The sequence below is a fragment of the Corylus avellana genome, chromosome 3 (assembly GCF_965113065.1).
Source record: "Corylus avellana chromosome 3, dhCorAvel1.hap1.2, whole genome shotgun sequence".
NCBI lineage: Eukaryota > Viridiplantae > Streptophyta > Magnoliopsida > Fagales > Betulaceae > Corylus > Corylus avellana.
The window spans coordinates 23,658,885-23,672,991 of record NC_142492.1 but is presented as its reverse complement, the minus strand read 5'-3'; the positions used below and the strand labels follow the sequence as shown (position 1 = coordinate 23,672,991).

The window sequence follows — 14,107 nt, the reverse complement described above, 5'->3', positions numbered from 1 at the left end:
TTTGTGTGTTAGTTGAGTCAAATATGTAAACTTAATTTGGAATTGAATAAATAGACACGTAAAAAAGTCATTGGACTTTAAACTAGAATTGACTGAAGTGAAGATTGTACGAGATAGTCATCAAGTGGACCATGTTTCCGAAGACTTTGCTGCTGCCTCCAAGTCCAACCCTTCCCAGTCTTGGCCTGAACTTGTTCTATACTTTCTATTCAACCCCTAGCCAGTCTTTTTTTTTTTTTTAAAAAAAATTAATTAATTAATTAATTTTTAAATAGGTTTAAGTATTTTATGAGTGTTTTAGATTATTTATTAATATTTAAAAAAAAAGAAAAAAAAATAGAGAAAAGATTTATGAAACAGAGCCATCTCTTTATTTATTAGAATATTAAATTTATTTCAAAAGTTCTTAGAAAACACATTTGATTTAAATTGAAGAAATAATTAAGTAGGTATGTTTGATAATGATTTTTTGATAAGTATTTTTTTAGTTTAGAGCCCTCTAATTATAAACAAATACAATTTTTTTTTTTAAAAAAAAATTGGGTCGAAAGAATTAGTTCATCTAACTTAATTTATAAAACTTACTCCAACCCTTTTAATACCATTAAAAAAACAAAGCATTAATACAATTATATTACTAGATTGATGGGAAATTTCAAATGCACGTTAAAATAATAAAATATAGTGACAAGAGCCTTGAAAACGACCCCCCAAACATTGAAGAAAACCACCATAAATTTGTATTTAATAATCATAATAATCATGCAAATAAATAACAGAAAACTATTATTTTTTCAATTATCATCTAGAATGATAGCAGCTTCTCCGATGCCATCAAGGGTCAAAACCTATATGTGAATTCCAGTTGGCGGTGCTTTAATTCTGTCACAGGCTCTATCACGGACAGCTCCCATAAATACGATCCAAAATTCACCTATTAACTTACCCCCCCAAAAAAAAAAAAAAATCACCAAATCCAGAAGAAATAGACAGCAAGCTCTAACAGTAATTCAATGTAACGGCAAATAATATACTGAGAATAAAAATAGATCAATCGGTATTTGTAAATTTTGTATGTTAGTTTTTACTACTTTTATAATTTAAGATTTAATTCAATAAATATGGTAAATATTTAATTTAATAAATAAATAATTTTTTGTTTGCAAGTGATTTTTTTTTATTTTCTGAGCAAGTGAGAAACAAATAATTCAAAACAATACAATTATTTGATTGTGAGCGTCTTTGATTATGACTCAGCGGACGTTGTAACTTTTGTCCTTTGCTCGCCACGTGGAGGGTAGCAATAGACCTGAGGTGGTGCGGTGGTGTAGAGCATTAGAGCACACGTGTAAAGGGCGGTGAATAATCGAGAGCAACGGGCAGATATGGGGTTGCTGCCCGTTGTTCGACGCGGGCAGGTGGGTAGAGGAGGGAACAAAAACCTAGGAAAAAGAGCTCCTCAAAAGCCAGTCATCGGGGGCCCACGTCATCATCGTCGTCATGGGACGGTGGGGCCCTTTTGGTTGGGCCCGAAGAAAACGACAAAAGAATCTGGGGAAGTGAAACCGTGGGTTTCGGAGGTGTAGTACACGTACTGTTTTGGTTGCTGGGAGTCTTGACTTGCTTCATTGGCGCGTGGGTTGAGCATTTCGCTTTTTTTTTTTTTTTTTTTTGAAATTTTCATAGAAAAAGTCCCATGTGTACCAAATTCCGGAACTCATTTTGTGGCACCTACAAAATCTATTACAGTTAACACCTGACGCATTAAATTGAAAATATAATAAAAAAATTAATAAATTATTTTTTAAAATAATCATATCAGAGCTTTCATAATGTAAGAGACAGAAATTTCCTCCGAACCAGTTTGGAGGAAATATTTTTCAACTCATGTAAACTAGTACTAAGTGTCTGTAAACATTTAAAATATACATTAAATTTAGTCTAAATTAGCAAATTGCTATTAATGATGTTAAGAATTTAATGTATATTTTAAATGTTTACAATTTTATATGAGTTGGAAGATATTTCCTTTGGACCGGTTTAAAGGAAATTTTTGTCATAATGTAAAAGCTAAATGTTACTATAATCTAAAATGACTAATAAAATTTGTAAAAAATTCCTTACATTGGATTAGCAAAAAAAAAAAAAAAAATGCAGAATGAATATTTGATTGGAAGTGCAAAAAAAAAGAAGTTAAATGTAGTAACATTTTTCAAGGGAGTCATTTTATTTTTTATTGTTTTTTCTCATCTATTTTCTCTTTTTCTCAATTTTTTTTTTTCACTTTTTTCCAAAAATTTTTGCCAATAAAGAGTAAAAAATAATATTTTAATAGAATAAATAGAAATATAGCTAATCGGATATAAATGTATTTAAAAATTCTAACTAAATTAGATAAAAATGAGTTTTAAAAAGTCATTTTACATAAAAATTTGACTCATCTATTATAAATGCTCTCACACGTCAAATGAGAGCCACAGAAAATTAATTAGCGTAATATGATATGTGGTTAATTACTTGGATGATAAGTTAAAAAAATAAAGAGAAAACAAAACTAAAACCTTATAAATTGAACTAAAATGGCATGAAAACTTCTGAGCCTGAATTTTTTTTTTTTTAAAAAAGAAAACATATTTTAAGTAAATTTAAGAAAAGTGCAAAAAAAAAAAAAGAAAAAAAAAAGAGAAAAAAAGAAAAAGAAAAAGCATTACCCTAAATTTAAGAGATGGAAAAAACCAAACACGCGTTTTCTAATTTCCTTTTCTTTTGGAAGTTTGATTCTTTTACTTAACGAGCAAGGCGAGGCAGGAGACTTAACGACCTTGGGCGGTGTGAACGTTACGGCTACGCGCATTGTACGAGCGTTGGGGCCAAGCCTTAATTCCCCAGTACGATCTGGACGTTGAGATCATGTGCGGTTAGGTCGCGAGTGGGGGCCACGTGCTCAGAAAGAGTGGAAAATCTTGGGCCCCATTTCGAGAATAGTCTTCGTCCCTTTTCACCCTCACTTTTCTTGGAGAAACAACAAAACTGCCACTCCTTCAGTCCCACAGCCACAAACTCTCGCCCCCCCACTCTCCATGGCATCGTCGTAATAGTTGGTGATAGCAGTGGCGATTATATCAATACTTCTTAAAAAACAAAAAAAAGAAAATATTTTGAACTTAGAGATGCAGGTATTTTCAACCAATGGATTCATTAGCACGGATTCTTCGAAACCTGCCGTTGTTTATTGCGCTCCCTCTCTCTCTCTCTCGTCACCAACTCTCTTTATAATCTCAATACCTTCCACTCTTCCATTACCACCTCTCTCTCTCTCTCTGTTTCTCTCTGAAAAACCACTCAAAGTACTACACTTTGGAGAAGACCCAAAGGAAAGAAAGAGTGTTTGGAACATAAAACAGAACAACAAATTTGTTGATTTCATGGAGTCTCTGAGTAATACAAGAAGGCAATGTTTCATTGAGGAAGATGATGGGTTGGCCTCTCTGGCTGACATGGAAGCTGGGATCTCTGGAAGCCACCATCACCACCACCACAACCACAGCAACCTTTTATTGTCCAGGACACTCTGTTACAGCGCTTCATATAATAGCAGGAAGGGGAGTTTCAGAAACGTTTCGGTTTCTTCTCCTAGATCTGGGCGTTTCTATGATGCCAGATTCGAAGAGCCCCAACCCCATTTCTTGGAAGCCTGTTTTCTTTGCAAGAAACCTCTTGGGGATAACAGAGACATCTTCATGTACAGGTTAGCCACTTTTTTTCTGTAATTTTTATTCTCACTCTGTTCTTTGGGGTTTCAATAAACAAATTAGAAATTTAGATCAGTCATCAGTGGGTGTTTTGTTTGGGTTCGAAAGAGGGTGTGATTTATTGAGAATATGATCTTGAGATTCCTTATTTTGATCATTAAAACCAAAAAAATTGCTCCTTTTTGCAACTGGGAAATCCTGGGAATTAAATTTCATCAAGTTTCTTAGGCTCAAACAATATGAAATAGAGACCGACTTATCCCTCTTTTTTCCTGTCTTTCTTTTAGATATTTAATAGCAATATGCAAAGTTCTTATCGTTTCTCAATATGATCTTGAATTGGGGGGCTTTAATGTTAATTTTTTTCCCTCTATTATTACGGATGAATGATGGGAGCTGTGTTTGGATTTGCAGAGGAGACACACCGTTCTGTAGTGAAGAGTGCAGGCAAGAGCAAATAGAAATAGATGAATCCAAGGAGAAGAACTGGAGTCTCTCTTCTATGAAGGCCTTGAGAAAAAAGCAGCAGAGGGAGTCTACTTCCCCCAACAAAACCCAGGACTGTCGTTTCGATACAAGCACCATGGTAGCTGCTCAAATTTATGTATAAAAAAAAAAAAAAAAAAAAAAAATTGTGAGGCACTACCTACCATCATATATTTCCTGAAAAAGGAAAACAGAAAAATAACAGAAAAATCTATGTCTAATAGCTTTCCAAAAAAGAAGGAAAAAAAAACAGAAAAAAAAAGAAGGCCAAGAACAGAGGAGGAGAAGAAGGAGACCCCATTTTGAGGGAGTTTTGTTTATGTTGAATTTGTGAATCTTTAAGTATAGACGAGAGAGTGTTGTGGTTGCTTGCATCTGCTCCATGAGATGGCTCTTTGGAGTTTTTATCTTTTTTTTTTTGGTAAATTAATATTAAATATCTCTAGTAAAACAAAAGCTTCAGCCTTTTGAATGAAGAAATTGTAATGAAACTTTCCTTCTCACTCTGTTTTGTGAGCCTTTTCTTCAGATTTGTCGTTTGTTTGAATCATACTTGTCTAATAAAGTGTTGCATTATAACAACTTTATTAAGCTTAATTACATTTTCTCTTCGAAATTACCACTTTATTTGCACTTCATTAAGTTTTTTTTTTTGGTTTTTGTTTTTTTCTTTGGACATATATGTACAGGAAGGGAAAAGGAGGAGGAGAGAGATTCTACTTAGTGACCCGAGAAATCCATAGATGAGCTTACCCTTGAGAGCATATTACTGAGAAAATAGTAAGAGCAATCATAGAGCGTAAAGTCTGATAACTCATAATTTTCGTACTTATGAAGGTTACAATAATTACAAAAATTATAGATATAGTCAAAAAAATTCTTACTAGTACTAGGACTTCAGCTTTCGTCAACTTATGTATAATTATAATTATGAAATGGACTTATAATTATGAAACAGACTTATATTTAAGAGATGGGGGGTCTAAATTTTCAAACTTTATTTTTTGGCTTTTTTTGGACCTAAAAGGTCGGACTTGGCGTAGACATTCCCAAAATAATACGTTTTGGCTAGCGACGATGAGTATATTTGAGTTTGAAAAATTAGATTTAAGAATTAGATTTAATATATAACCACCAGAAGCCGGGTCCAGAAGAGACTACAAAGAAGATAGAGAGCATTGCTACTTGGGAGAGGAGGGATGGGAACAGGTAAGGGGAGGGAGTAGTTCTTCCCTCCTTTGTGTTTTCTTGAAGCAAGGTCCAGAAGATACTACAGTGAAGATATAGAGCATTGCTATTAGGGAGAAGAGGGATAGGAACATGTAAGGGGAGGAGCAGTTCTTCCCTCCTTTGTGTTTTCTGGTCGTACGTTTTTTTTTTTCTTTTTTATTGTAGTCCATTAAATTAACATATATTACTGCTTTGTTATGTGTAAGTTGAAGTTGGATTTGTATATGTTCTCAAATACTAAATCCGTCATCTGCGAATGACACTTTATATTAAGTATTTTTTCATGACGAGTCTTTTGGAAGCTTATGAATTAAAGAAATGATGTACTTCATTTTATTAACCATTTCTCAACTATCTTCATAAATATAATTTTTTTTTAAAAAAAATCTACGATTGAATATATATGTAAATTTTAGAATGATAAATATTAAAATCATATATTGCAAAATCAATCAAAATAATATGTTGTTATATAGTAGTTGATATTTTCATTTAATGTGCCTTTGAAATTCATTTGAGAGAGAGAGAGAGAGAGAATTTCCTGGAAAGCTGGAAAAAGGTTGGTGGGAATTTGGGAAAGTACTTTAGGGAAGGGAAACACCCAAGAAGAGGCAAGTAAACTGTTAATTAAATTAAGGAGAAAAGTAGTTTGGGGTGTAAAAAAGAAAAAAGAAAAAGAAAAAGAAAAAAATCATGGTGGGTTTGTAGGAACAAAGCGACAATGGAGAGAGTCATGATTGTTTCCAACATCATATCTCACAACAATTCACCAAAAGTTCATTCCAAATTGAAAGAGTTGGTTGTGTCGTTTAGCTTTTGGTGAGATTATAATTAAACCAAAATTAGGTGAGTTCAAGCTAGACATTAATCAGAAAAAAAATTATATGAAATACATGACCAAAATAAAATTATATTGAATTTTGATATAATTGTCTCCACTTTGTGGGGTTGTTAGCCAATAGACCCGAAAAAAAAAAAGAAGGGTTCTAAACTATTCATCTATCAAACATTTTTAATTATTTTTTGATACGTTAATAAAATCTTGCTACAATATTAGACCAGATTCTTTTTCAAGGCAATGAGAAACAGACCCGTGATGTCCATAGATGGAAATGAACACATATTCCACACCAGTCACACCACAGTCTGATATGAGAAAGAAATGAAAAGCATTTTTGGTTTTCACGACTCATTCCAAGCTTGGCCAGTACGATTTGATGGATGTATGATTGTTGTTTTGGCATTTTTCATTATAATTGATATGATTGTTTATTAGTGGTGAAAGGATTAAACATATATATATATATATATATATATATATATTTAAAAATTATGTTTTTAAATTGTTATTTTTAATTACACTTTTTTAAAATTATAATCCCACACTAAAGTTTTGTTTTGTTTATGATTTCGATTTATTTCATATAATATAATAAACATCAGGATTGAATAAGTTTTGATATTTTTTTCTTGGGGGGCAGAAAGTGTCAGAAAAGTTGCTTTAAATCTGACGTAATTTAGTGGGATTTGGCCCATATTGAAGTGATATCTTGTGGTCCTTTGGGATGAAGTCCAAAGACATGGGCCCAATGACCTAATGTGATCGCTACATTTTTCATTTATTTTAGACAGTTATGGTGACAACCACCATGGGAGCTTGTCAAACGACTTTGGCTTGCCTCCATTGATTTTTTTTTTTTTTTTTTTAAGAGATCAATCTGTTAAAAAATAAACAGTTAAGATTGCCTTTACTTAAAAAATAATTCTTTTATCATATTTTTGCTCATATCCAGTTTAATCCCCATATATCCCACTTTACCCCATAATCTGGTCTGTATGAAGTGTAGAGTCTCGTATGCTATTAGAATATTGTCGGATATTAACTATTGTGAGCCACATAAATGCTTTGTTGGAGATGTTCTAATGGATGAAATACTATCTAATGGATGAAATACTACCTTTTAGCACTGCCTCGACCCCCTTTTCTCTCCCTCTATTTTTAACATTTTGCTTAAAAATGTGGGGGTGTTAAAACTTTTTTTTTTCTTTTTTGGGTAAGTCAAGAGTTGATAAAGTAAAAGATGTTAAATTTTTACGGATCATCAATAAAAAGGAAGGGTATATGAACAATGTGATAGATTTTCTCATCCCAAAATACCATCATAATTAATAAAAGTTGCATGTGATTTGGTTCTTCTTTTTCTTTCTCTCCTCTATCTTTGTTTCCTTGCAAGCTAACACAACAATGGATGCTACCCACCGCATGGTTTGTCGAGATGATTTGTTCAATCCTCTCACCTCAATGGGCTTGCAATTGTCTTGCATTCTTGTCATCTCCCACTTCTTTCACCTTGTGCTCAAGGCCTTGGGTCAGCCTGGACCCATTGCTCAAATTTTTGTTAGTCTTTCATCCCATGTTATGAATTTGCATTTCCTATTTGAATTGTTTTACACCGAAGATTCTTGGAATTAGGTTGTCCAAATTTCGCACAAAATTGAGCAATCTATGAGAGAGGACTTTAAGTTCACATGTCTCAATAGGTAGGTCATGCATCTTAAGCTGTTCGGAACAAACAAGCTCGATAATCTGAGACTGCTAGAATTTTTATAAACTTTAAGACAACCTAATTTAGCAAATCTCCATCCATTATTTTATGGTTCCAACACATGTACCTATCACAACTAACATACATATTGGTTAGTGGGTGTGTTTTTTCATGATAGGCTAGATTGGTGCTTAGATTTTCATTAGCGCAGTCACACATACTGACATATTATAATTTTGCATTTCTTATTTGAATTATTTTAAAACAACGATTCTTCGAATTAGGTTGTCCAAATTTCACAAACTGCTCATAAACTGCTCGAATTTCTATGAAGTTTCAGACAACCTAATTGAAGAGATCTCCATCCATTATTTTATAGTTCCAACACATATACTTGTCACATCTATAACTAACATAGAAATTGTTTTTTTTTTTTTTTTTCTTGGATAGGCTGGAATGGTGCTGGGTCCTTCAGCGTTGTCAAATTTCAAACCAATCAAAGGGTTTTTTTTTCAAACAACTGCTGCAGATTTCTATCAAGTTTTTGGTCTATTTTGCCGCATCATATTCATGTTCCTAATTGGGCTCGAGACAGATGTTCCTTACGTAATGAGAAACATTCGTGCAGCGAGCATCATTGCTTATGGAGGTGTTTTTTTGGGATTTGTCTTCGGGCTTGGATGCTCCTTCTTTTTGCAGCATCAATTAGAAGTTGATGATCATTTCAAGTCACCATACGTGTTTTCCCTCATGTTAATCCTAGCATACACAGCCTCTCCGGTTGTGATTCGTTTGGCAGGGGAGCTAAAGTTTGATACTTCTGATGTGGGACGATTGGCAATAGCTTCTTCATTGATAGCAGAGATGACATGCTTGCTGCTTTTCAATTTCATGCTTGCTTGCCATTCAAGAAACCTTTTCAAATATGGGTTTTATTGCTTCTTCCTTAGCGTTTTAGTCATGGTTATAAACAAGTACTTATCTAATTGGTTCAACAAACGAAACCATACCCAAAAGTACTTGAAAAATACAGAGGTTTTTATTATCTTGTCGTTTGTTATAGGCAGTGCAATGTTTATGGAATGGGCTAATTATAATAGCATAATGAATTGCTTTGTCATTGGCTTGATGTTCCCTAGAGAAGGAAAAACTGCTCGGACATTGTTGCATAAACTCACCTATTCTGTTCACAACTTTATACTTCCCATTTACTTTGGATACATTGGCTTCCAATTTAATGGGATATTTCTGAATAATTGGGGGAATGTACTTATTGTTTTGATCCTAGTGTTGTTGAGCATTGGCAGCAAGATTGGTGGCACACTTGCTGCTTGCCGGTACCTAAAGATTCCATTGAATGAGGGAGTTCTTATCGGATTCGTTATGAACCTCAAAGGCCATGCTGATATACTCTTTATTGGCTCTGCCTCAAAGTTGCTTATTGTAAGTTTTTCTTATTATTCTATGGAGTTTGTCTCTTTAACTATGACTATGATCACTCTTAAAAATCAGCTTATAAGGAGAGGGTGTCCAAGAGCTTATATTACACGTAGTTAATATTGTATTTAAATATCTCGTTTCGTAGCCGATGTCCATGGCGGCTTACTCTATTGACACGGACCCGATGATAATTATTTCTCTTTTGGCGGCTCCACTCACCTATTAATATTTAATGGCATAACAATATGCATATACATAGTGCAGAGATATTTTAATTTGGACTATATGTCACTTCCTCCGTGACTCAACCAGAAAGCCGAAACCCATTTGACATCGCACTCGACGTGTTGCGTTCGATCTCATGCGACGTGGTGGTGGCTTTGATACAAAATGATATAAATAGTGGGTAGAACTTGTTATTGAAAATCAGCTTGCAAGGGAATGATACCCAATAACTTATATACACAAAATTAAGATTATACTTGAACTATATTAAACACTTAGTATCGTAATAGACTAGCAAAGTATCGTAAGGTTTTCTTAGTGTATGTATATATCAAGTTTGTCTCTTTAATTATGACTAGCAAAGTATGATTTTGATACATATGCTCTTTGGGTAATTGTTACAGGTGTGGAGTCCAAAAGCTTACAACTTGTTCCTAATATCAATAGTGCTTAACACATTAATTTCGGGGCCGGTTGTGGCTTTCCTATTGAGAAAAGAAGAAAGATTGTTTGGAAATATGCGAACAGCACTTGAAATCCATGAGCCCGGTGAAGAGCTTAGGTTGCTGGCATGTGTTTTTGGACCTCGTCAGGTATTGATAAATTGCCACTTATTCCAAAATAGTTAATTTCTTAATATATAGCTGAGTTCAATATGTAAAATATTTAATTGAAATGTAAAGTATCAAAAGATTAAGCTGATAGGAAATAGTGAATTTAATCATTTGATTTATATTCTAACACTTACACTCACGTGTGGGTTTAAACTTCTCTTTAATAAGTCAACAAGTGAAATATTTAATTGAAATAGTGAGTGAATTATAGAGTAAGACATCAAACTTATGATCTCTACTTTGATAACATGTTAAATCATCACTGATCCCAAAAGAGCTAATAAGAAAAGATGAATTTAATCATTTAATTAATTTATATTTTAACAGGTATCGCCCATACTTGGAATCATATCAGGATTAAGCGGGTCTCAAACAGCACCTACCACCCCTTATTTGATGCACCTAATAGAGCTACTCCAAAAATGCAGGACCAAAGTATCTTATCATGAAAAAGAACAAAATGAACTTAGTGATGATGAAGACTATGGTGGAAATGATGTGATAGGAATCCATGAAGCTGTGGATACATTTACTGCTGAGACTAAAATTTTTATCCATGTGGGGAAAGCAGTATCAGCCTTTGCAAGCTTATATGAGGATGTGTGTAACATCGCTGAGGACATGCGAGTCTCCATTATTCTCCTCCCATTTCACAAGCACCAACGAATTGACGGGAAAATGGATAATGGAAAGGAGGGCATTAGGACTACCAACCATAAGGTTCTTCGCCATGCCCCATGCTCTGTTGGCATCATCGTGAACCGAGGAACCGAAGGGGTCCCCGGGTTCTCACAACTACTTGGCTCTGAATCTATACAACAGGTTGTAAGAATATCAATTAAATGATTAAATGAATTATTTTTTATCAGTTTAAGCTTTTGAGGTAACTGGTAAGTTAACACAGGTTGCAACTCTTTTCTTTGGTGGTCCTGATGATCGTGAGGCCGTGGCGTGGAGTAGACGCATTGCCGCTCATCCTCGTGTAAATTTGACTGTCATTAGGTTCCAACCAGCTTCGTTATTATCATCATCAAGTGTACACAATTCCCATACTGATAATGCATCAGATGAGGATGATGGGATGCTAATGGCACTATCAAGACTAGAGACTGGGAATGGCAGGAATGAAGTTGACAATTCTTTCTTGACCGACTTCTATAATAGGTACCATTATCCATTTTATGTTAGTTTCATGAGGTTTTCATTTATGACCCTATTTTATTTATTTATTTATTTTTTTACGATTAATTTTCATTGCTCAAATTGTTGATTTGCATACATATTTCCAATAGTATACCTATAAACTACTAACACTCTTATTTTTTATTTTTTGAAATTGTATTACCAAAAGAAAAACTAATAGAAAAAAAAGGGGTGAAGCATCTCAGCATAGACCCTTGAACAAATAATATATAGAAAATGGGCCAAATAAATGGCGTGCCTACCACAGTTCAACAAATGAGTTCCATGAAAAGACGCCAACTGCAAACTTGGTTGTGGCATGATTGTGCACAATAGCTCATAGCCTCATGCGTGTCTTGATTTCATAATTTATACTTTTTGTGTGATACTCAAAGGATGAGAGACATCCTCATTGTAGTTATCATAATTGAGAAATGCTATAGGTATTTTCAAGTACTTACTTTCCAGTGTGGTAGTGAAAATATCCGTTAGATTTTGGACAGGTTTTTATATATACATACTGTATAGGGAAAATTTGATTTTACTCCTTGAGTTGTCATCACTTTTGCAATATCTCCTATAAAGTTCAATTTATCTCAATTTAGTGTATCCGTCTTTCAATTGTTTGCAATCTAACCCGTTCGTTAACATTTTCCAAAATATCTCCATTTGTTATAGGAATTAAAAAACAAAAAATAGAAGAAAAAATTGCAAAGAATAAGGCGTTGGTCCAAATTTAACGGAATTTGCAAAAATATCCGTGCCTTCATCTTTGAGAATTTTGTTGGGATTTAATGGAGAAATTTTGAAAAAAATTAAACATACAATAAATTGAGAGATTTTTAACTTTAAGGAGTATTGCAAAATGGGTGAAAATTCAGGTGGAGTAAGTGAAGTATTTCCTATTGGTGATTTTCACTGCCAAATCAAGAGTAAACGCTTGGAAGTATGTGCATCATTTATGTTTATTATTTCTAGTTTTCATATAACCATGAATATTAATTAATATGTTGATTAATTAGGTATGTGACCTCGGGTCAAGTTGGGTATGTGGAGAAGAGTGTGAACAATGCGACAGAGACAGTGGCAGCTTTGAGAGGCATTGGAGACATGTACTCGTTGTTCATAGTAGGCAAAGGTGGGAGAGGGCACTCACCACTGACAACCGGAATTTGTGACTGGGAGGAGTGTCCTGAGCTTGGAACGGTCGGAGATCTTCTGGCTTCTTCAGACATCAACATCAATGGCTCAGTCTTGATTATCCAACAACATAGGCAGTTAAAGAAAGATCTTATGGGTGATTAATTAATTGCTAGAATGAATGCATGTAATTGTATATATATCCTTATTTTATAACACGTATATAAAACAAATTAAAATAGGTGATTAATTTCTTGAGTTTTCATTTTGGAAATTGTCATAAAGCATAATTTTTCGTATCTGTGATGAGTTTTCATTGTTAAAGATGTGTAGTAATGAAAGAATATGTCTTTAGCTTTTGTTTGGTGGATGGATGAAAAATACATTAGGAAATCTATCATATTTTTTAGAATTGGTATGAGATGCGAAAAGTAAGAAGAATGTTAAAAAAAAAAAAAGCAATCACAAACACATATAGATTTACATGGTTCACATTAACTACTACGTGAGTTTGAACGAGATTTTACTGTTTTCGAGAGAAACAATATAGGAGGCGTCAATTACATTCGTACAAAACCCTACAATTAGAAGCGATTATAAATGTAGTCCTCAACTGGGTCAAAATACCAAAATAGGCCAAAAAGATTTCCCAGGGCACTCTGGCTTGGGCCTATCCTCCATTCTATGGACTAAGCCTTAGAAAGAATCGCATTTAAATTGTAGCACTTCCAACATCGAACCAGGTTGGGTGCAAATCGGGTTGAATACAAATCAGGCTCCACATAGCCTAACAAAACAATCACACACATGATCTTGTATGTTGTTATCATATACTTAATAGTAACTGGACACATGATCAAAACTCTACAAAAACAAAATTATATTTCACCTAACTAAGCAAGAAGCAACTCCAACACCACATGGAAAAAGATAGAAAATACAAAAAGGAAAAAGGAAAAAGAAAGAAGAAAAACCTCCAAGCATCACACTGGTCCAACTGCATTTATTTGCTCAATATGTGGACTTGTACAAAAATATACCTTGCTTGCATGAGTTTGAAAAGCATATTCTGAATCTCCTAATGAGTCCTTGTATATTTCATCATCTTGTGTGCATGTCTATTTCAAACCTGGTATCAAACATTGAGACTATTTATGGGAATCAAATCGCTACTTTTGTAATCTTATATTTTGTGTATTTATATAGAGACATTGATTTTCTCCAAAATTCATCTAACTCGGTCTATAAAATTTATATGTCTCTTAAACATTGTGGAATAACATTTTTTTTTTGTTTTTATTTTTTAAATTAAAAAAACATACGCTTTTTAGATGGTAAGAGGCATAAATTTTTTATAAATGGAGCTCAAGAAGGCTTCCTCTAAACTAAGATTATGTTTGTTTCAATGTATCGTATTTTTTTTGAAATTTGGTGTGACAGAAAATAATAGCCAAATTGAAAATGACCGAAAAAACTTATTTCGTTTTGAAAA

General features: G+C 33.6%; 2 protein-coding genes across 2 annotated transcripts; both read left to right on the top strand.

Moving 5' to 3' along the window:
* The first annotated feature begins 3,197 nt into the window (after positions 1-3,197).
* On the top strand, positions 3,198-4,835 carry LOC132176667 (FCS-Like Zinc finger 2). Its single transcript, XM_059588934.2, has 2 exons — positions 3,198-3,748; positions 4,167-4,835. Exons 1-2 carry the CDS (start codon positions 3,426-3,428, stop codon positions 4,360-4,362), a joined length of 519 nt encoding a protein of 172 aa, XP_059444917.1. The 5' UTR covers positions 3,198-3,425; the 3' UTR covers positions 4,363-4,835.
* Positions 4,836-7,713: 2,878 nt separating this feature from the next.
* LOC132174159 (cation/H(+) antiporter 2-like) lies at positions 7,714-12,780 on the top strand. Its single transcript, XM_059585853.2, has 6 exons — positions 7,714-7,866; positions 8,465-9,457; positions 10,084-10,272; positions 10,621-11,115; positions 11,198-11,457; positions 12,498-12,780. The coding sequence occupies exons 1-6, from the start codon at positions 7,714-7,716 to the stop codon at positions 12,778-12,780; spliced, it is 2,373 nt and encodes a 790-aa protein (XP_059441836.2).
* Positions 12,781-14,107: the final 1,327 nt, after the last annotated feature.

Bases quoted from the DNA above. Each gene is read 5' to 3' on its own strand.
- LOC132176667 (XM_059588934.2), top strand. From the start codon at position 3,426: ATGGAGTCTCTGAGTAATACAAGAAGGCAATGTTTCATTGAGGAAGAT. The intron at 3,749-4,166 runs GTTAGCCACTTT...TTGGATTTGCAG, and splicing joins AGAGACATCTTCATGTACAG to AGGAGACACACCGTTCTGTA.
- LOC132174159 (XM_059585853.2), top strand. From the start codon at position 7,714: ATGGATGCTACCCACCGCATGGTTTGTCGAGATGATTTGTTCAATCCT. The intron at 11,116-11,197 runs GTTGTAAGAATA...AAGTTAACACAG, and splicing joins GCTCTGAATCTATACAACAG to GTTGCAACTCTTTTCTTTGG. The intron at 11,458-12,497 runs GTACCATTATCC...TTGATTAATTAG, and splicing joins TTGACCGACTTCTATAATAG to GTATGTGACCTCGGGTCAAG.